At 37.4% G+C, this 22,834-nt stretch overlaps 2 protein-coding genes across 3 annotated transcripts; one reads left to right on the top strand and one right to left on the bottom strand.

Moving 5' to 3' along the window:
• Positions 1-24: 24 nt before the first annotated feature.
• Positions 25-3,568, bottom strand: LOC306772536 (protein yippee-like 5). Of its 2 annotated transcripts, none has more exons than XM_079262050.1 (3): positions 3,427-3,568; positions 1,784-1,963; positions 25-1,657 (listed from the first exon to the last, which is right to left on the bottom strand). In XM_079262050.1, the coding sequence occupies exons 2-3, from the start codon at positions 1,922-1,924 to the stop codon at positions 1,433-1,435; spliced, it is 366 nt and encodes a 121-aa protein (XP_079118176.1). In that variant the 5' UTR covers positions 1,925-1,963; positions 3,427-3,568; the 3' UTR covers positions 25-1,432. The 2 variants fall into 2 exon arrangements, with proteins under 2 accessions (XP_079118176.1, XP_079118177.1); XM_079262051.1 differs by having other exon boundaries at positions 1,784-1,960; positions 3,427-3,543.
• A 6,791-nt stretch (positions 3,569-10,359) lies between these two features.
• plb1 (phospholipase B1) lies at positions 10,360-21,996 on the top strand (the record flags this gene model as incomplete). The annotated part of the gene is made up of 38 exons (XM_079261605.1): positions 10,360-10,400; positions 10,563-10,611; positions 10,711-10,776; positions 10,898-10,963; positions 11,077-11,132; positions 11,579-11,648; positions 11,733-11,840; positions 11,983-12,036; positions 12,423-12,491; positions 12,620-12,706; positions 12,952-13,012; positions 13,645-13,703; positions 14,104-14,177; positions 14,290-14,333; positions 15,273-15,381; positions 15,503-15,554; positions 15,636-15,716; positions 16,410-16,475; positions 16,610-16,710; positions 16,794-16,875; positions 17,303-17,407; positions 17,544-17,639; positions 17,719-17,790; positions 17,887-17,964; positions 18,066-18,126; positions 18,209-18,267; positions 18,488-18,555; positions 18,658-18,701; positions 18,828-18,927; positions 19,028-19,079; positions 19,211-19,291; positions 20,223-20,288; positions 20,448-20,542; positions 20,971-21,052; positions 21,134-21,238; positions 21,378-21,473; positions 21,582-21,656; positions 21,742-21,996. The coding sequence occupies 38 exons, from the start codon at positions 10,360-10,362 to the stop codon at positions 21,994-21,996; spliced, it is 2,985 nt and encodes a 994-aa protein (XP_079117731.1).
• Between the last annotated feature and the right edge of the window lie 838 nt (positions 21,997-22,834).

Below are 22,834 nucleotides of genomic sequence, written 5' to 3'. Positions count from 1 at the left end.
AGTGTCATAAAAAAAAAAAAAAAATTTCCCTTATGATTTAATTATATATAAAATGGAGGCTCTGGTCTACTGAGGACAAGGACTTAGCTTTGAAGAAAAATACTCTTAAAGCTCACCTGGCTTTGTGTTCTCCAAAAAAAAGACACCTAAGATAAAGAGAGTGGGTCCGTTTGTTGACTATACTTCAACACTTGGAGACAGCATCTGCAATGGACTGCGTTTGAATGGTCAAACACCAGCAGGATTTGAAGATCTTTTCACACTTGAACACCATTTACTGAATGTTTCAGTAATTCTTTTGGGAATATAGCTGCTGTCACAGATGAAACACCCTCTCATAATCTCAAAAGGACAACCAGAAAAAGCCCCCATCACGTTTCACACACATTCCGCCTCTGTCACAAAGACAACACGTGGCTGAAAGATGCATGCTTCTGACAAGCCACTGAAGGGACATGCTCTTCACAGCACACACACGGTCACAGAATCAATGGTAACAGATGTGGATTGCTACAACTGAAGTCAAAAGCGGAACCGTCAACTGTGTGGGAGATCACTTCCACATGACAAACACCAGCAATGAGACAACAAAGCCACTTGGCAGACATTTCAACAATGGCAGGTCAAATGTATGCACATTTTGTGAGCAAGATGGGGAACAAATAATCATCGTCAAGCATAATAATCAATAAAAAAAAAAATGACATCAATCTGTGCGGTCCTCATGGTATCATTTGGATAAGAACAGAGAATCTAAAGTTTTATATGCATTAAACTACAAGCTATGAAAATGTAATCAATACAGGATTAACTGTCTTGGTTTTTTTTTTAACTGCAGGGCTTAACAGTGACACACTGAGACAAAATTTACAACACAGTAGCACAAATACCACAAGGCAATAAAAATACATGACATCTCAATTTGCTCATTTATCAGTGGTTTGTCGAGGGCTGGTTAACTAATCCCAGAATGATAATCAGACTCAGCCGTCTACTTATGAAAGTAAATAACACAACAAGGTGAACATTTTCAATGTGAGTGACCCATTTAATATGCATGTTGCCTTTTTTTTTTTTTTTTTAAATTGCTATGAAAGTGTGTTTTGTGGTGTGCATACATAAAAATTTCTTATGATCTTGCTCACACTCTAGTGAAGGTGCAACTCCCTACGAATGCTGCCGGCTGTGCTGGTGGGAGTGCCCAGTGACACATAAATAAGGGAGTATTTTGAGTAAGCCTATTCAGCGAGAATAGATCCCGCACACCATTCTTCAAATCAGCAACGGTCTATGGTCATATGCCAGAGACAGGGAAGGAGTGTGGGGGTTGAAGTCGAGACTTCACTGACCACTAAGTCTGCAGGTGGTGATTTGCAGTGCAGAGGCAAGGGGTTAGAGGAGAGGGATAGGTGGGCATGGTGACATCCAGAGCTCATGAGTTGTCTGAAGGGACATGCTCTTCAAAGCCCTCACTCTCCCTAACCAGTGCCCTCTCCAAGATGACACGTCCCTCTTTGTACCGTTGACTATCCTCAGTAGCAAACTCATAGATCCAACCCAGCTTGCTGTTGCAGTTCTTGCAGCTGACATCCCTCACCATGTGCCTCCCGGTAAGCATCACTCTGTCCTGGACCTCGCTGTACTGGAGGTTCACCACCTGTGGGGTTGATAAGTAATCTTGAAGCAGATATTGACACATAAACCTAGACAAAGTATATGTGCACCCTGTCAGATTTAAGAGTGCATGTCAAAGCTGGCATCTTTGCAAGAAATTCCACTGTACCTTATTGAAGAGGAAAGCTCTGCCTGTGGCTCCTGTGAATCGTGTGGAGATGAGCTCAGACCGATTAGTCAGGATAGTGTCACAGTTGGCACAAGAGAAGAGGCGAGTTCCGCCAATGTGATCCAGGAAGATACGCCCCATTGTCTAATCTCTTGTGAGTTATGAAACTATCACCACCTTCTGAGAAAAAAGGATAAGCGGTTTATTATTGATGTATTAAATAAAACCAGGTTCAACTATTAACAGTATAAAAGGCAGTAATACCTTACATAACACAGTCCAGCTGGCCATCATCATACTCTATATTTGTAGACTCAAAAAGATTCAGTCATAGTGTTAAAAAAATAAATAGCTAGACAGTCTTTGAACAGAATTGGATGTTTATCTTTACATCACATTAAAGACCTGTTTGTTGATTGGTAATATAATTATTTTACCAGTCTGTCCTTAATTCTGACAGAAACCAAACAGAACTGACAAAGCTGAAATTGGCTTCCAATGACAACCTTAGAGCTGTTCAAAAACCACAATACTTAAACTGGGCAAATGTAGACTAAATTATCTGTATATTAATTAAAACACATTGTGTGATTAGTGACACCAATTATGGCTCTTTTTGCATCCTGACTGGCTTAAACCAAAATTGTTTTCTACAACATTAAACTGTGAAAAAGGGGAGTGAATTATCATACAGCAGATACAAATTCATTAACATTTTTTTTTTTTTTTACAACTAATATTTCATTTATGAGGGTGAAAAAAATGCTTCTGTTGCCCTCTAGACAACTACAGACCAGGCCATATATAAATATCTATAAATATATGGCATTGTGTATGTATGTACTGGACTATGTCTGCAGGGTTAAATCATTTCACTTCATTTTATGTATTTTGCTGTAAGTTGACCTTGAGTGTCATAAAAGACACCCACAAAAAATTTATTATTATTTGTTTATTGTTAAATGTCCTTTTTTTTTTTTGGCACATTCACAGATTAATCTTTTCATAAATTACAAACAGGATGTTAAAGAATCTATCCAATTTTTAGAATAATTAAATTATATTTTGAATGTAGATTTAAACAGTGTACTTAATGTAATTGTTTCCATTAGAATATTGTTTAAGGTTGTCACACACACTTTATCCTCTTTGCTTTTTCAATAAATCCCTTTAGATTACAAGTTTTAAACAAACTGTGGATTCAGTGAGAGAGAAAATACGACTCAGCAAAAGAAACATGTCTTCAATGGAAAACACTAAACAGTAGTGATGTTTTTGTTCTCCTTGCAGACTCACGGTTCAACCAATTCATGGCTCTCATCAAACTGTGTTGTAATGCTGACAGTAGATGGCAGCTGAGCTTTCAACAGGGCTCAGTAAGTGCCTTAATGAAACATATATCAATCTCCCAAAGAAAGATGAGGATGTTGGCGAAGCTGATAATATGAAACACATTAGCTGTTTTTTTCCATTCATGTTTGACGCCAAGTTATGTGGCTTCATAAAAATTCAGCCATCAGCCACAAAGTCCAGAGAAACTACCGTCGTGCTAGCCGCTCCGCTAACGACAACAGGCTACGGGGGGAAAAAAACAGATCAACTAAACGCATATTTAGGATTAACTCAAAATGAATCCTTCCTACCTTTTAAAAACTGCTTTGAATGGTGCAAAATCCACCGTCCAGCGATGGTGTCAAGAATATTGAAGATGTATTTTAGGCGTATGTCTGTTGTTTTTGTCGTCGTGGCTTTGTTATTCTTTTTCAGCTGTTCCTGTCTGCGGTGCGCTCAGAGCTGGTATCAACATCCGGTTATGACGTAGCGGACCCTGCTGCAGCAGCTCGCGGCTGTTTCACGCGCTGTCCGCCAGGCGTCAGCAGAGCGGAGCTCTCCCCTGATGAAGCGTCGCTATCACTGTTGCCAGGTCCGCTTATTATAAGCGACTTTGGCTTATTTTTTTGTAAAGTCGCTTGTATATTTCATCAGTTGCGGGTTTTTGAGCTTGTTTTCAAAACACTGGTTGCTTATTTGGACTTGATTTGTTATGAAGCATTCCTGAATCTTTCTCACTTATTCACATTTATGTGAAAAGTATTTCACAGTAGTTTATTCATTTCTTGGTTCTGTCCATTTCCTTGGTAACCACGCTGGCCAAAATTGGTGTTGTACAACACTACTGTCTGCCAGAAACTGATTGAACGGCCTCGGGACCGCGCGCTGCCTCATTTTAAAATCTGCTGTTCCTCTCACCACAAAACCATAGACCTTTATATGAGAGATGGACAGAGCCTCCGGCGGTTAAAAGTGAAGCCTTTTAACGTTGGGGGGGGGAGCTTGTAGCACTTCATGTAAGGCCCTGCCCAACTGGACAGTCCACAAACACCTACTGTCACGAAAGCGGTGGGGATGTGGAGATTAAGACCCAAATGCAGGAGACGGGAAGCCAGGATGCAGGTTGGTCATAATTTTAATCCATGACTAAAGCAAGGGTAAAACTAACAAAATGAACTAGCAGTTCAAGACAAAAACTGAGGAGTATAAATACACAGAACACAATGAGACACAGGTGAAACTAATCAGAAAATCAAATCAGGTGAAACTAATGAACAGGAACCTAGACATCAGAGAACTAAACAAGGAAAACTACAAACCAAAACAGGAAACCAGAACTAAGGAGAAACACAAAATAACACATCATGACACATACAATGTCCTCTACTGTTTGATTTTGTGCTTGTTTTGTTCTCACTCATATGTAAGTTGCTTTGGATGACATTGTCTGCTAAATGTAGAACAGAATAGAACAAATGGCACTGTTTGGAACTATTAAGAGCTACATGAACCTCGCGACTGCGTGTCAGCGAGTTCAAAGAGTGTGTAACTCTCTTATTAAAGGGTACTGATCAAGCAGCAACCTCCGGTGGTTAAAAGTGAAGCCTATGCGGCAGTGCAAAAATTGCAGTTCCCTCCCCATCCGCTAGGGGCTGGCTCCAAAACAAAGCACATCCCCATGGACTCCCATGTTAAAAAGACCAACTTCACAGCAGAAATAAACATGTTTACAGCCCGGTACAAAAATCTGTTTTTTAGTTTAATAGGTCAGGTTTACCTTCATGACGACTGTGGGAGGAGTGAATTTTTTTCTTACTCCCCCGTTTAAACGTAATTTAATCTCGAAATGCGGCACGTTTAGGGGCGTGTCCTTTTGATTGACAGGTACCCAATCTCCTGCTTCAAGTGAGAAGAAAGCAAAACAACCTCAGTTAACAACGTGACTTAGCTTTAGCCCGCTTACCTCCATTAGCTGGTTAATTCCTGTTATCTCCCGGTTAGCTCTTAGCTATAGGCAGCTCGGTCCATGTTAATAATCAATCATGATGCTGACAGCCCCCCTCTAAGCTCCACCTCTTTGCACATATTTATATTTTCCGGGCGGGAGGCTAAGATGGCGATGGTAGGAACCGCCCACCAATCTTCCACTCAGCTCTGAAGAAACCTATGGGTGACGTCACAGAGGCTCCGTCCATCTCCTTATATACAGTCTGTGCACAAAACCTGTGTGACATCTGACATCAGGACCATTCGAACAGAAACGAAGCGATTAAACGATATTCACACATGTTGCTGCTTCACTCTTCTGCTTATGAGTTTGTCTTATGCTTGTTTGCATTTAGGATGTAAAGGCCAATCAATGTGATTTACTCATTAATTTAAATTACAGAAACATTTTTGTGGAGAATGCTACAGTATAATTTACAATGATGTAATGGATTATTATAAAGACTTGATGATGGTGCATTTCTGTCAATAAAATGTGGAATCTTCTTAAATCCTCAAATGGCCTGATTTAATTTGAGAGTCAACTGTTATTACATCCATCCCCACAAACCTGGTAAGGTGGAATTTAATCTCAGAAATAGAGTTTTTGCCCGCCAAAAACTGATTACAGCATATATAATTCTTAATTAAACAAATATTTTACACACACACACACATATATATCATGTTATAAAGTGATAAGGCCCAAACTTTTTTTTTATGAGGATGACAGCACTACTCTTCCGTAGTATACCATTAAAATAGATCCAGATTCTCAGCTCCTTTATCATAAAAAAGAAAGAGGTCCACTTTAAAACAATGAATGCATGATATTTATCCAAATGCAAAATTTTTAAGGTAATGGTTTAATGCGGACAGTAATGATTGTAACTTTCGTCATGAATACAAAGAAACCCGAGAACATCTTTTCAGTGTTGCTATATGGTTAAATCCTTTTGCATCACAAGACCTATGAATGGTTATCTTCAAAGAATGTAGTACCTTAGTTTACTTATGAGGATGTTACATTTGAAGTAATAATAGGGACGTTTTACATACACATATGTACATTTTTCAAGATTCTCCAAATTTCTTGGTATTTAGAAAGGACTTGAATTTTTTTTTTTTTTTTATGCTAACCCCACAAAGTTGCAATGCCTTAAGATGTTCAAATTCATTAGAACTGCACACATGTACACATGAAAAGGAATACATGACGAAGCTTAATGGCAACTACGTGTAAAATAACCCAGTTCAAAATAGTGAGAAATTAAGTGCAATGGACCCCAAAAGAAATGACTGAAATTTAACCAAATGAGAGAAAGAAAGAGCAAACAGAGACAAAATGACCAAAGTGAGATGAAATATAAATTCATGAGATAAAATGATGCAAAAGATTACACCAGACATCATGTCAGAGGCACAAAGTTATCACAAATCTTATCTGCATAGTTTTATTTGTGCATCTTATATTGTTTCACAATGGAGTAATTAGGAAGTAGTTGTTTCATAACTTCATATGTCTGCATGGAAAGTGCTGCTATGTTCATTATGGCTGCATGTTGCCACAACACATTGCGTCTTTGAGAGGGACAGCCTACTATGTGATTTTATAATTTTCATTAAGATCAAAATGCCTGCATCAAAACAAAATACTTCTAAATTGGTTGAAAAGACACTGTAGTGCAGTGACAGGTGCTTCAAGAACAGTACTATGAAAAGCAAGGAGATTAAATAAATAAAAGAGATCCAAGGGGAATGTGCTTTTCCTTTCGGAGTGCTGCATATTTCCCTTTGTGGACCCCTAGAACTTCCATTTTCTTTGACTGAACATTCATAAAATTCTGATGCAAAATGTCTTTACATAAACTTCTTTGCTGCATGATAGGAATCTGATAACTACACATCAAGATAAGTTTTCCTCAGCACTGATTGCAAGTTATCTGCGAAGCCAATCTAAGGACAAACTCATAAAAGACTGTATATAGCAATCTAATCATATCTCTAAACATCCCCAAAAGTCTTAGTGAATTGCTGGTTGTTAAAAAATATTATATAACTGCAAGATCAGGATGTAATATTTTATCATTGCTGGGTAATAACTATCCATTTACTCTCTAAAAAAAAAGCTCTTGCTCATCTCTGAATTACAGAACAATTAGCACACAAACTGATAGGATTAAATCTACGATACTAAGGCTTCACCATGGAAAATCCTCTCTAACGCTAGAGATGTAAACACTTTTTAGGCTTCAGAATTGTTTTGGTTTGTTGAAATTTCACACCCAAATGAGTTTTATTTACATGCCAGCAATGTAACCATTTCCTTGGAAAATCACTGTGGTTACTATCATTGAGTCCACAAATCCCACTCTGCCCCTTGAAATAATGGAACATCTCCAGGTTATTTGAAATCATTGTTATCAATGAATGACTGTGTTTTTTAACTCATCAAATAAATAATTCAATTTATCAAGCGTCATCGTGAGTCAGAGTTTAACTTCATATCTCAGTAACATCCTAATGTGTGAGCGTGCCATGTTTACAGACATGGGAATAAAAAAACAGTGAATTTATAAAATAAAATAAAATCAAATAAGGGCAACTATTATTTCACATCTTTTCACACGAGAAGTGTTCCTCTTCCTTCTTAAAAACTTTGCCCTCTTGGGACTCTCTGCCTCCTCCACACCCCTCACAGGTACAGTATACTTTTACAGTCGGTGAAAGCTTACAGTCATTCTTCCTCTGAGGGTGAGGGGAGAAAGGAGAGGCAAATACACAAACCCTTCAGTGTGGAAAACCCTTTTGTATCTTAGAGCAACATGGCTAGATCTGCTCTCCTGATTCTCTTATTCCTTGTCGGACCCTGCACTGCATTTACAGGTAAACACAGAACATTTCAACATTTGTAATTGGATGAACATATTTCTTGAATTGAACTTCATGCACTTAATGATTTTAAGTCTAAAGCAGCATGGTCATGTGATGAGATCAGAGTGATTTGGTAACTCAACAACCAGCCTGTCTTTTTAGGATTTTTGTGACATTCACACTGTTTGCAGATGCATATTTGGACTTTTTGGCCATTTTTCTAATAATGAAAACATTACATTTGAACTTATACAGTAGTTTCTATAGTTTATCTATTGCAGAGTTCAAACTTTCACCAGTGTTATACAATATCTAACTTTTGCTGATGAACACAGTCAAGTGAAAGTTTACAACAACTTTCTTCATTAAATACATGTCCAAAGGTGTTTTTTTTTTCCCTTTTTCACAGCAAATTAAAAGCTCACAGAGCATATGTTACATTGCAGTTTATTTCATAAACTAAGATGGATCTGATGACATAGACAATAAGCTAATGCAGGTTCTTGAAAGATCCTTAATAGAGAAGCATCAAACTTTATTGTCAAGCAAAAAAAAAAAGCTTACTCTTCAAAATGGATAAAGTTTTGAAATATTTGTATTGAACAAAATCAATACAGGGGTGCACAAGCTTTGGTTTATTGTTCAGTTGGAAAAATTTTTTAAAATTGTCGATTCAAAACTTTCTTTTTCTTTTCTACATGTAGACAGTTTCGTACAAGAAGCTGGATATGCAACAGATGACTCGGACAAAGTACTGCACATCATTTTGAAACTAAAATACATTTATTACCATGTGTATTAATACAAAGAACAAATATATATTTTTATAGTGTATACTAAATGTTGACAATTTGTCAGTGACAGTGCTTTTTTGTCATTTGTGCTACAGACAGAAAGTTACATGTCAATTCTCTGCTCACCAATGCCTGCCTCTTCGCCCCCATCCTCTTCAGGTATTACAGCCTGAAATCATAATTAATTACTTTACTGAACTATTCCTAATCTGAAAGACCACTTTATTTCCACATAAGGATCGATCCCATCATAATCCCTTGTTATGTTAGGATTATTTACCTTGTTTTTCTTATCATCATCAGTTCATGCTCTCACACCTGCTGATGTTACGGCTCTGTATACGCTGGGAATGCCTCTGTCACACAGGTACGCAGTGGAAAAAAACACACACACCTGATGTGGTAACACATACTGTATGCATTGTTTCTGGACTACAGTTCTGGGTTTAATCTTTAATAAATGTTAATGTGTTTCACAAAGTGACTGTTTTAATTTTTAGGGAGGAAGCGTCCAGAATTGTGCGTAGACTAAAAGGTAAGCCAAACCCTCACTTTTTGTCAGTCTTATCATTTTCAAATGGTGGTAAATGAACATTTTTTAATTTCTTATCAAAACTATTAATTTTATCCATCCTTGAAAAACCCATTGGTTGTCAAGACTAGCCAAGAACATCTGATTGATTGACCACAATACATTTAAAGTTGGGTCAGTGTAAACAAGGTGCAACGGAACAATCAATTTGCAATATTTTTAAAGTAAACAAAACAAAAACCTCTAACAAACTTTTTACCCAGTTAGAGGTGCCAATGAACAATTGACAAGACCAGAATATCATGTTTGCACTTTTTATGCCAGTCACAAGATTCACTCCTTTGCACTATTTGTAAACAATGCCAAGAAAATTGATCAAAACCACAAACACTACATTCTGATGGGCCTTTCAAGAACTTATAAATAGTCTGTGAATGACTTTTTCTAGTTCTTTGAGTTGAGGGGGAGAAAAGGCTTCACTTTGGCAATAACGCCAAGTTGCAAAACGTTTGATTTGATAACATCCTTAAAACTGTGTTAAAAAAACAAAAAAACAACAATTTTAAAGGTGGAACCTCTGTTTTCTTCTTAAGAACACAACAGAACTGCCATAAAGATACAATTTTACTAACTAATTTTTTTCAATTTTATTTGGATTAAGGTTTTTCCTTTTATTTAGTATTTTATTTAGTAATTATTTTTCCTTGCTCATTCATTCGGCTCCATCTCTTCATAAGCTTCAGTAGATCTAAATCAGAACGGGTGCTCTTGTGATTAAGTTTAAAACAAGTTCAGTATTTACAAAGAGTTCAGCTGAAGTGCAAACTCCAGATTAGGACACACTTAAAAGAAAAGCTATGAAACAATAAACTTGCAGTTTTGTTGATTTTATCAGTAACGATAAGATAGGTGGTCATAAACGCGGGACACTGACCTTCATTCCACTACAATAAGCAAAACTGGCAACATGAATGGAATTGGTCTTGCTTGCTACGCCGCTCACAAAAGCAACAATAATCATAGGAATGATCTGCTGTGTGATTGTGTTGTGAGAGATTATGCATGCTAACACTAAGGTCTCCATGTTTGAACAGAATTGGTATCCATGTTTAATCCTGGGGTGATCTTTCAACAAATGAATCAAACCTCACTGCATCCCAGGTAACAAACACACACACTAACATATGCATCATCAAATAAACAGCACAGAGGCTCCATAAGGAAATGTGGCATTCCTCATTTCTGAATAAATGTGTTTCAGGAGCTTGTTACAAGAAGCTCAGGACCTGTCCATCTCCCTATCACACAAGGTATGGGGGTGTATGTGTGTGGGTGGGTGACTGGGGCTGTTAGATGCTCGTATTACCCATCTAAAATGAACTGAGATTTTGCTGTGTGTATCCCTGCAGGTGACGGACTGGAAGATTGTGCTGTTGTTTCTTTCAGCAGATTCCATGTGTGCCTGTTCCCCTCAGGTAAACTCTTTATTTCATGTTAAAAAAAACCCAAACAAATAAAATTAAATTAAAAATTTTGCAAAATATAATGCTGTGCCTGAACTCTGTAAGAGTGTTGAAACATTTCTTTGCTCTTCAGGTTGCCGCTGATGTTAAAGCTGCAGTGCATGAAGTGGAAGCAGCGCTGCAGATACTGCAGAAACATGTAGGCAATAATAATAATAATAATAATAATAACAACAACAACAACAACAACAACAACAACAACAACAACAATAATAATAATAATAATAATAATAATGTGCTTTGTATTTACAGTTGCATCACACTTTAGTCCATGTGGTTGTCTGGAGTGGAAATCGCCAGGAATATAAGTGAGTGCTTTAAATATGAAAATGTAGCCAATAACGTAATAAACAGTGTGGAGCCAAGAGGTGGGGTGGCCATGGCATCATCAAATACAACCAATAGTAAAGTGCTTCAGAGAGCTACTCATGTATACATGATTACTTTTAATCATATTTTATTTGTAGCACATTGTATGCAAACTGAATGGAAGGAAGGAGCAGAAACAATTAACAGAAGCATTACTACATTAGTTCTCAACTTTGCAGCCCACCACTGTATTATATGTAAGAAAACAATCATCGGTTTCCTGGCCACAGCAGTGATGGTAATATTCTCAGCCTGCCCTCTCCTATTACTGCTAATAAACCTTGCATAACGCATGGCTGAGTTTGCAACCTTTAATATTATTTATTTAACCAACGTTTGTTCAGTGTACAGGCACATTGAATGCTTGCTTTTTGTTATGTAGCAGGTGTAAGTGTATGAGAGATGAATTCATAAACCACGGCCTTCAAAAGGCTAATCTCCTGAAAGCACTGCAGGTAAAATGCTGGACAATACATGTACGTTGTGCTTCTCATGTTGCTACTTAACAGTTCATCTGACAACTATGCATTGACTTCCAGGACTCTTTAAGTGATCTTTTGAAAAACTTGGCAAGGCACAGCAAAGGTGAAGAGTTCACTGTTGAACTGCAGTCATCCCCAATCATCTTGGAACCAAACCCAGACTCTGTAAGTAAAAAGAAGCTAACCCCTCTATATACATCCACACTGCTGCAGTCAGTAGGAAGTTGTAAAGCTTGCCCTCCATTAACAATGCATTGAACAACAGCAGTTAATAGATAACTAACGTGCATAATTTGTTTGTTTAAAGGAAAACACGTGGTCTGACCTTGACCAATTAGCTGTTCAGCTATGGACGAATCTGGTAAGTTCTCATGAATCACAGCAGGCAGATAAAAGGACATTGTGTATATTCACAATGCGTGACAAAGCAGCATGCTGCACATAGGTGTTCAGAAAATGCCACGCTGTTGTAAAATGGAGCCAGAAAGAGTCATCACGATCACTCAAATCAAAAGTATGATCAAACGGGGATTGCACTGAACGTTTGTTAGACAGCAGATTAGATAAGAGATGTAAAGTTTAACCTCATGACATTGCAGTCGGGATGATTTTCTTCAACATTGTTTACTCTGCATGTACACATGAACTCAACAGTTGTGTAATCAGCATTGCTGCACAATCATTGGCTGCACCGAGTGACTCCACCTGATCCTAAAAGCTTAAATAATCATAACTCTCTTCCTCCAGCTCCAGCCATCAACAGGTCAGGCAGAGGTCAGAGACAGCAGCAGCATCACCATTCCCTGCCCCTCAAAGGTGAAGCACGCCAACACAATTAATTCAACGGTTGCCCTCAAATGTGCTGCCACTCGACTAAAAGACCAAACCCAGCTTACTGAAAATCTAAGAATAAATAGGTTAAAGATATGTTTAAAATCTTCCAGGAGCTGCCTTTTCTGCGAACAAAGATCAATTCCCCCCACAAACAAGACTTGGAGATTCTTAGTAAAGCCTCTGCACCAGTTGGCCCTGTAAGAGTTATTTTTCCTCTTTTCTTCTCTTCTCTTCTCTTTTCTTGACTTCTCTTCTCGTCTCTTCTCTTCTCGTCTCTTCTCTTCTCTTCTCTTCTCTTCTCTTCTCTTCTCTTCTCTTCTCGTCTCTTCTCTTCTCTTCTCTTCTCTTCTCGTCTCTTCTCGTCTCGTCTCGTCTCGTCTCTTCTCTTCTCTTCTCTTCTCTTTTTGAGGTCTATGTAGTCAAATGTATCTTCTGCTTTCAGGACATGGGTACTGAAATGCCTTGCACAGATCGTATTCCATCCCCTACAATACCCACTTCAGGTAAATTACAGTTTCAAGCTTTGCTGACTAGAACCAAGCTGCAAAATGCTTATTACATTCACACAACATAGTGGTCATGTTTTGCAATAAATGTCTTTTATTGCATTTACAGATAAAAGACAGACCCAACAATCAGGAGTTTAGAGGGTCTAGGCCATCTTGACAGAAAACATGGAAAATTTTGACACAATTAGTTAATCTGAGGCTGTTTTGAACTAGTGACAGCATTATTTTTCATGCCAGGTGCTTCCTGGAGCACATCATCTGTACTCATAAAGGTTTATTTGTGACCTTTTTGAATTGACCAAAAATAAAGCCTGTAGCATCTTAAATATCAACATTTGTTGATACAGTCTACAAGCTTGCACTGATACTGTGTTTTACTTTGAGTTATCCCTTTAATCTTAATTGTTGTCTGCTCTCCCTGTTCAGAAATAAGACTTGATTAAGTATATTTAGTCATTGCTATACCCATGTTACAGAGCACATGAGGTTGGGGTGAAATTTCATTTGTTCTGTACAAACAACATTAAAAACAAATTATCAATGGCTCCTTATGGGTCCTGTAGTTAAATTTTCGGAAACGTAATTTGGCTTTTAATTGCTCACAAGTAATTCTTTCTGCTGCGTAGTCCATGAGCTCAGACCTGGAGATATTAAGGTGGTGGCAGCTGTAGGCGACTCTCTGACAGTAAGTGTTTCCTCTCCTACGTTCTGTTTAATAAAACTCAGATTTACATCCACAATTACTTTTGGATAGAAAAAGAATAAATGCTTATCTAAAAGAAAATAAAAACACAAAAAAAACAAGGAATTAAGTTAACATAAAGCACAGTTGAAAGGTGTAAAGACATCTCCTGTCTGTATGCAGCATCTCTTGTGCTGCTTACAAACAGGAGATGTTTTGTGCGTCTGCACACAAAACAGTCTTTGTGTGCAGACGCACTGTGATCTACAGTGAGCTTTGGTTGTGAAAACAGTGTTTGGCTTTTTTGAAAATCACCTTCTTACAGTAGCTGTGGCAATGTAAACACTGGTTAATGATAACTTCACTGTACAGATGCATGATCGGAAATCCAATGTTTCTGCAGGCAGCCAATGGTGTTGGTGCAAAGCAAGACAACCTCTTGTTAGTAATTAATCAGTACAGAGGTCTGTCATGGAGGTAAGTTTTTAACTTTGTAATAATGTGGGAAGATACACAAATAAAAGAACAATTTTTTTTTTTAAAAACTGTGCATTTTAAGCATTTAAAGGCTTTTTCTGCTCCTTTACAGCATTGGTGGTGATGAAAACCTAACAACTGTGACCACTTTGCCAAGTATGTCCAATTCCTATTTTTCAAATATAAAAACAAATGATTTTATTGAATAAAACATATGTGTTGATTAATTTCTTAAAAAGACAAGTGTCCTCGTTCTTTTATAATTAAGGACTTCAGCTGTTCAAAAGTTAAAGGTCACTGTTATATTTTTCATTCATAATGCACAGCGTAATGGCTGCACGGTTGTATAGTGGTTAGCACTGCAGCCTCACGGCAAGAAGGTTGCTGGTTTGAGAAATCATTATTGATCACTTTTCATATGTAAATCGCTTTGGATAAAAGTGTCTGCCAAATGACTGTAGAACAGAGTGGATACTGCATTAAGTTGTTTTATCATTGTTTCACTAAAATAAACAAGGTCTATCATGAAAGATGTGTCATCTGGATGACAGAATATACACGCTTACTCATCCCTGACGTAGCCTTTACAAACATGCAGGTCATCCGTGCCATGCACTGTTTAACCCATAAGAAATCCCTGATGCAGGCTTTGGAGCTGAATGGTTTTAGCCCCGTCATTCCCAAAAAGAACTTGCAATTCTGACTCATCAGACCACAGAATATTTTTACAGTCCAGCCAACTAAATATGTAATGGGTAGTGTGGCAAAATGTGTTCACTGACATGCATAAGAAACATTCACGAGCCTTTATATGACTGTTGTTTTTACAGCAGTTTTGCTTGAAGACCATAAAATCACATCCACATGATATGAACAATAGAAAAACATGAATAAATGATAAAAATCAATAACTGAGAACTGAATTATGTTTTTTTTTTTAAATTGCATTCTGTTAACTTTTGTATAAAAAGCACAGAATAAAAATATTTGAACTTTTATTAGGCACATCTGCTGCAGTTTTCTAAATGTCCACATACTGATGCATAAATTAAATCTATATTTCCATTTACTGACCTTCTCAGTGATTGTTTACAGACATCCTGAGAGAGTTTAACCCCTCCCTCACTGGATTCTCAAAGGGAGTGGGAAATGAAGACACGCCACAAGCCTTTCTGAATCAGGCAGGGGCGGGAGCAAAGAGTGGGTCAGTCATGTTTTTCTTGAAAAAATCTTACTTAAATTTCGAGCCTCAATAAATGCGACTTTACCAGATGTTATGAAGCACTGCAAAAAATTCAGTTTCAACAATCCAGATATTTTTACAGTGATATGGTACCACAGGTTCGAGCTCTCGTGAACAAAATGGAAACTGACTCGGTAAGGGATATACCCATTTATATGTGATCTCTAAGCTTAATATTCCCATTTAACAAAACATTTTCTTCTTACCTCCATCAGCGAATTGATTTCCACAATGACTGGAAAGTAATCACCATGTTTGTCAGTGGCAATGACATATGTGACTTCTGCACTGACAGCGTGAGTACATATCTACATATCTTACGCCAGGCCTGGATCATAATTTGCATTTACCTTGTCTGTCTGTTTTGGTTCATGTCAAAGCTAAAGTTTAAAAACGGATACGTTTCCAAAATCGGCTTTGAAATGTTTTGGGGTTTTTTTGTTTTTTTTTTATGTTAAAAACCATTGTTTTCCATATTTGTTTATTTTCTAATGAATGTCACACTGATGTATTCACTTATAGAAGAAACAAGTTTCACGTGACTGCGTGGTTTTGCACATGTATTGCATGTAAAATGCATATTTTGTTCATCAGAATCATGTGGTTTTGGAACATTTTTTTGCAGCAATAACATGTGAAACCCATACAGTCCCATGTGAAGCAAATGTAGAGCATACAAAATCACATGGAGTTTCACACGTGATTTCATGGGTTCAAAAAGGAATGTATTTGGGTTGCACATGTTTTTACCATGGAGATGTTCCAAAACTGTTTCCCATTTGAAATATGTGAGTTTTTTATGTGTTCCATATAGATCTTACACATGTTTCACATAACCACATGGGCTTTTCTGAAACGTCTTCTTTATCAGGACTGAACACACTGAAGGAACCCTTGTATTTGTGATATTTAATTAAAATAGTTAGTGATTCCACTTCTCCACAATAACTGCAGTCACGTGTTAACTAAGAAACATTTTTGCCTTACAGGTCCTCTTCTCACCAAGGAACGTGGTTGATCGAATCCGCCAAGCCTTGGACATACTTCATAGTGAAGTATGTACCACAGCTGTGCCACCGCTGTAGTATTCGTCCACTTTGCTAACACAAACATAAAACTTTACTGTAAGTTTTCAATGTGAAAATGACAACCAATATTACAAACTTATAAACTGTTGTGCATCTTTCAGGTGCCTCGCGCAATCGTCAATCTGATCGAGCTGTTGAACATTGTGCCACTGCGTGATTTACACAAAGACACATCTCTGGGGTGTCCGTCATGGTTTGTGAGGTCAGTAATATTTGATCACTTACAACAAAAGCAAATAAAATAAAAACATGCTATTTACCCAGTGTTGATTTCTTTTATTTCAGGTTAGTTTGCCCCTGTGTGCTGAAGCCTAAAGAAGAATCGCCTGAACTCCAAAGACTTGCTGACTTCAACAGAGCTTATCAGGTATAAAAGAATGCTATCTTATACTTTAATATCACTACTCGCATACATGGATCAGTGGAGAGAATCAGTTGAAAGAGATAATGTACGCATGCATGTAGCATCTCTTGAATTACCAAATACAAATTTGAATGAGATTTTTTTTTTCTTTGTAAAAATATTTGTACATTTTTAATTAAACTAATGTATTTCACAAATATTTGACATGACAAACAAAAGAGTTTGAGCTGAGTTGAACCATGAGGTGTGAAAGTGGTTGACCAAATGAAAAGACAAACATAAACTAAATTTGACTATCCTTCTCTTTTAGCCACGAAAGGATGTACTTCAGCCATAGCCTTGTCATGCCAAATTATGTAGCACTGCACAGTCAAGTGCATCATTTTACTTGTATGTTTTGTGATAATGTTATGGCTCTTCATCCATTCAGAACACTATGAGAGAGTTAATTGATTCTGGACGGTATGACACCCATGACAACTTCACTGTGGTGCTGCAGCCTTTCTTCCGAGAGGTTTTCCTTCCCAAGCTAGAGGTATGAGCTGATAGATCTGATAGATTATCCTGAGTAATGCAACCGTGATGTTGTTGTTTGAATATATATGGTTTGGTTTTTAGTCTTTTCATTTAGATTTTTATAAATGTGCTTCCTATACCTTCTTTTTAAAAAGGATGGCAGGCCTGATCGCTCTTACTTCACACCGGACTGTTTCCACCTTAGCCAGAAAGCTCACACACTTATGGCGCAAGCTCTTTGGAACAACATGGTGGGTTTTTCTTTTATTAGAAGACATTAGCTTTTTTGTTCTTGTTATCTAACAGTAATTATTGACTTTTACAATCTAGTTGGAGCCAGTTGGAAACAAAACTTTCACACAAGACTTTTCAGCTGGCATCGATTTGAAGTGCCCTTCGAAGGTAACTCAAATTATACGGCATGTATATGAAATTGTAAGGGTCTAATCTGTGTTAATATTTAATTTGACTTATATTTGTATTTATTATCTATCCTAGGAAAACCCATTTTTCCGAACATCTGTCAACAGCAACTACACTTTTCCAGGCCCTCCACCTACACCCGCTCCAGTAACAGTAGGCTATATCCTACTAATTTTACACCTAAAAGTAGTTTTCTAATCAATCTTTATGTCAACAAAGAGATTATAATTCAAAACATCACGATTGTTCCATAGAACTGGGGCAGTGACTTCTCTTGTACCAACACGGCTCCATCCAACTCTGTGCCCACCTCAGGTAGACATCCAGATCATGCGTGACTGTTGACTTGAAGTGAAAAGCTAACAATAAATATAAAATATTTTCATTTTTTTGTTAGTTCACAGATTACGGCCAGCAGACATCAAGGTGGTGGGAGCTCTAGGAGATTCACTAACAGTGGGTTTATGCTTAAAAGTTTGATTGGCTGATCTTTCATAAAAATTTGTTTTAAAAAGTGCTTTGTGTACATTCTTGTATGTTTTGGCAGCCCTTTTTTGTTCTTAGTATAAAGCAATCAATATGGCACCCATCAGCAGTAATGTCTTAATTATCCTGAGTAATGAAACTGTAGTGTCACTGTTTGAATATATATTGCTTTGTTTTTTTTGGAATATAGGCTGCATTTGGCGCAAAGGCAAAGAATCTTTTGCAATTAAGAACAGAATACAGAGGGGTGGCTTGGAGGTAAGGCTGAATACTAACAATTAGATAATAATAAATAAATAGTATAAAAAATAGTATATTTTAAACATTTAATTGATATATTTGTTTTCTTCCATGAACAAGCATTGGGGGGGATAAAACTCTTGAAACTGTCACAACTCTACCCAGTAAGTAGTGAGCTGTAATACACATTATTACCACTAGATGGCAGACTTGGTCTGAACAAAGCTAGTTTAAATTTGGTGCAGTCTTCTCTACAAAGTTTCCTTTAAATTTGTTTTGTTTTTCATCAGATATACTGAGGATGTTCAATCCTCAAATCAAAGGAGTGTCAAAAGGGCAAGGAAAAGATCAAACTGGCTTCAATATGGCTGTTTCTGGAGCAAAAATATCGTGAGTTCAAATATTTACCTGTTATCAGCTACTGTGCTATGTAGTCAGGACTTTATGCATCATAAAAATTAATTACTTGACTACATACAATTGCATGTAGAGGAATCCCAGGGCAGATCCGAAAGCTGATTGATGCCATGAAAAGCGATCCAGTGAGCTTTTTTTTAAAAAAATTTTTTATTCATTGTCCTAGAATTTTGTTGCAACAAATAAACTTTCATGGTAATATCTTGTCCATCTGTCTGTCCCTATGACACTTCTACCATCTATTTAATGGAACTAGACAGTGGATTTTCAGAAAGACTGGAAGCTTGTGACCCTCTTCATTGGAGGCAATGACCTCTGTCAGTACTGCAATGACCGGGTGAGTAGCTTTAAGGAGTCGTCATGGAAAAAGCAGTCTCCTCTATGGGATGAGGGGCATTTTTGAGCACTACACCCCTCCTAAGTGAATGAATCTACTGCAAGAGTAGAGTGGTGGTTAAACATCCTTGGGTGCTGTGTGATGCCCCGTGCAGATCTGTCTCATGATATCACTCCCCAAATGGATCTAAGCACTGGAGCAGAATAATGAGGCTTTGTGAGCAGCCCTCCTGTAATAGGTTTATTGTGTCAGAGTGAGATGAGAGCAGACATGGTTTCTTTTCAATAGGCGCATTCTGTTGCTCTACACAGATCTCATCCCCCCTCGTCCTCTAGCTCTGCCTCTGTTTGCATTTAACAAACACAGGGTGCACAGTGACTGGCCTTGTTCTCTAAAAGAAGCATAAACAACGCAGAAGTCAACCCAGACGCTCTTTATCCTGTGTCTGTCTAGTTCTTTCCTCCTTTCTATCTCATTTTGCCTCCTGTTTTGCCTTCTTTCTCTCCACTACGCCTGATGCTTCAGCAACAAAGTGGTCTTTTCTTTTCTTTGTAGCAGAATATCAAAGAGCAGCATCAATTTAAGATGAGGTCTGAGACCGTTGTAGTGAGAACATAGGGTTAGTTATTGATGGTAAGCTCTAGCATGTTGCACAGCTTTTATGATTAATATGTGATTAGACTGACATTTGGCCCCTTCATTGTGTTACTTTCTCTAGCCACAAAAGAGATGGAAGGAAAAAGTACTATCAAACCATTTTTACTTATATATCTTATCATATATATATATATATATATATATATATATATATATATATATATATATATATATATATATATATATATATATATGTATATATGTATGTATATATATATATATATTTTTTTTCCCCCTTATATATCAAAACAGTTTTTATTTATCAAAACTGCAGGCCTCTCTTTCGCCTCAGAACTACAGCCAACATCTCATGACGAGTTTGGATCTCCTGTACAAAGAGGTGAGATGATGTCTTTCTAAATGACAACAACTCAAAAATTATCTTAAAAATCTTCAAGCTCACATTTCTTTAACTTCCCAAAAAAGTCTCCTTTGTTACATCATATTTTTACTGACTGAAACAGCAGAAAGGTGATGTATTATTGCTCTCTGACTGTAGGTTCCAAGAACCCTTGTCAATGTCTTGGAGATACTGGAAATAGAAGGACTTCGCCGGGTAAAACGGGACAGTCTCGGATGCAACGTGTTACAAAAGTACAATTTATTGATCTACTCATTTCTTCAAGAACCAACTGGGCAGATTGCTTTCTTAAAATTAATTTGAGTCAAAAGCTCTTCTGTCATGTTTCTTTTTATACTGAGTCAGTCGAACAAAGAGTAAAAGGCTGCATCCTTCACCAGAGCTGGTTCTCCAATTTGCAGTGTAAATCAAAGATATCTAGTTCTTTCAAATGCAGTCTTCTTTTGCCCATTGTCCACATATCCTTCCAGCTCTACGCCATAGCAGAATTTTTACATAATCTTGCTGAAAATTTTTTTTCTATAATAATGAACTGTCTCACCCCAGAATCAATAGTGCATCCGCAGAAACTGTAATTTGTTGTAATATCACACCTGAACAAGGATGATTGACGTCTCTTATCATTTAAAATCAGCTGTTTAATTAAATCTTTTGTCTACAGGTATGTCTGCCCCTGCTTCTTGTTACCTGGAGAGGATTCACCAGAGCTGGCTGAAGTGAAACGGATCAATCGGGAATTACAGGTTGGCAGACAGGAACAGTGAGAGCACAATGTGTGCTTTCATTGCATTCACAGTAATAGCATCAACCTTTTGTTCTGTCAGGTCGAGACTGAAAATCTGGTGTATGGAGGCCGTTATGATGGAAGAGAGGACTTTACTGTGGTTGTCCAGCCTTTTTTCCAAAACTCCATTGTTCCATTAAATGCTGTAAGCTGGGTGCTCATCACTCACTCTCCATTGCAACACGCCATCTGTACAAGCATTTCTCTTGCATGGTCTTTAGATTCATATTTCCTCAAAGGATATAATACACACAAACAGAGATTATGTATTTGCTTTCTTCCAGGACGGCAGGCCTGATGACACCTACTTCTCTGAGGACTGTTTCCACTTCAGCGAACGGGGACATGCTGACATGGCTACTGCTCTGTGGAATAACATGGTGAGTCTGGCAATGGCAAACAGTAAAGAACTAACTACAGGGCTTCATGATCATATCACAGTGCAATCTTGTCAAAAGTTAAAGCTGTATTTCTATTTTTATTTCTAGTTGGAGCCAGTGGGTAAAAAACAGACTTACAACAATTTTACAAATTCCAGAAATAACATCAAGTGCCCCACTGAGGTAGGAAAGCTGTCCCCCATGCTACTATTGACCTAATGTGCACAATCAAGTTCGTTGCTTATTTTAAGACTTCTTTGTGTTCCAGGACCATCCCTTCATCTTTACAAAGGTGAACAGTATCCCCAGTTTGACCACAACACCCGAACCCACAACACAGACCACAGCCCAGCCTTTCACCTTGGATTGCTCGGGTAGTGTGCCAGCATGGCTTGCTGGTGTGCTGGCTTTTATCGGTCTTGTGATTGGCTCGGCCGTCACTTGGCTCTGCTTCTTCTGCAAAGACAAGAGGAAGAAGAAAGAGATGACTGCTGCAGTGGAGATGAAGCACACAGTGTTTTAAAGTGCTAATTGATCTGCATTGGACTACCTCTGAAATAAAAAGAACTTCAACTGCAAAAATTATCCATAACATTAAAACTGACCTTGAAAGCATATGGTTTGTGGGCATAATGAGGCATTTAATTGGCTCTGTCTGCTGTGATTAGAGATAAAACACACTGTCCTAGAACAACAAATAATTAACTGGATGCAGAGGTGACGAAGATATGTCAGTCTTCTCAGTAATTGGGGCAAATATGTGAAAGTCACGGATTTAATCCTTAATACCTAAAAATGCTGAAATATTTGCTTGTCTTCATAATGCTATATCACTGTTCTGTTAACTGTTAATATATATTTAAATGTTGTAGCTGGTCTAACAACAACATGATGATCCAGTTTAAACACAAACCACTGCATATTGTCAGATTTTTGTGCAATAACTTGCAGACTGCACATTAACTTATTACATTTTTACATGTTAAAATTAGTATTTGAAATCACTGTAGCAGCTTAAGTCAGAGGTTACAAGTAATGTAGAGATTCTTTGGTTATTTCCTGTTGTAATTTGTAATCTCTGCTGAAAAAAATGGGCATTTGCTTCATACAAAAATAGCTTTGGGGATTGGGGTAATTTTAAATAAATAATTTTCTGTAATGTATTTGGTGAATGTGTTTGCCTATTTTTTTATTTTTTTTTTATGTTGCCAGTTTGTTGAGGTTGTTTGTTGACTGTTCTTATAATATTAGAAGTACAGACTATTTTTTAAAAACAAGGTCAAACTGTCACGGCTACATTAGTGGGGATTGGTCATCACTAGTGACTCACCCTATAGATAAAACTCAAAAAAGACATTTTA

The sequence above is a fragment of the Telmatherina bonti genome, assembly GCF_933228915.1.
Source record: "Telmatherina bonti genome assembly, chromosome: 22".
NCBI lineage: Eukaryota > Metazoa > Chordata > Actinopteri > Atheriniformes > Telmatherinidae > Telmatherina > Telmatherina bonti.
Note: the sequence above shows the minus strand (reverse complement) of the source record. Positions and strands in the feature narration are given on the sequence as shown.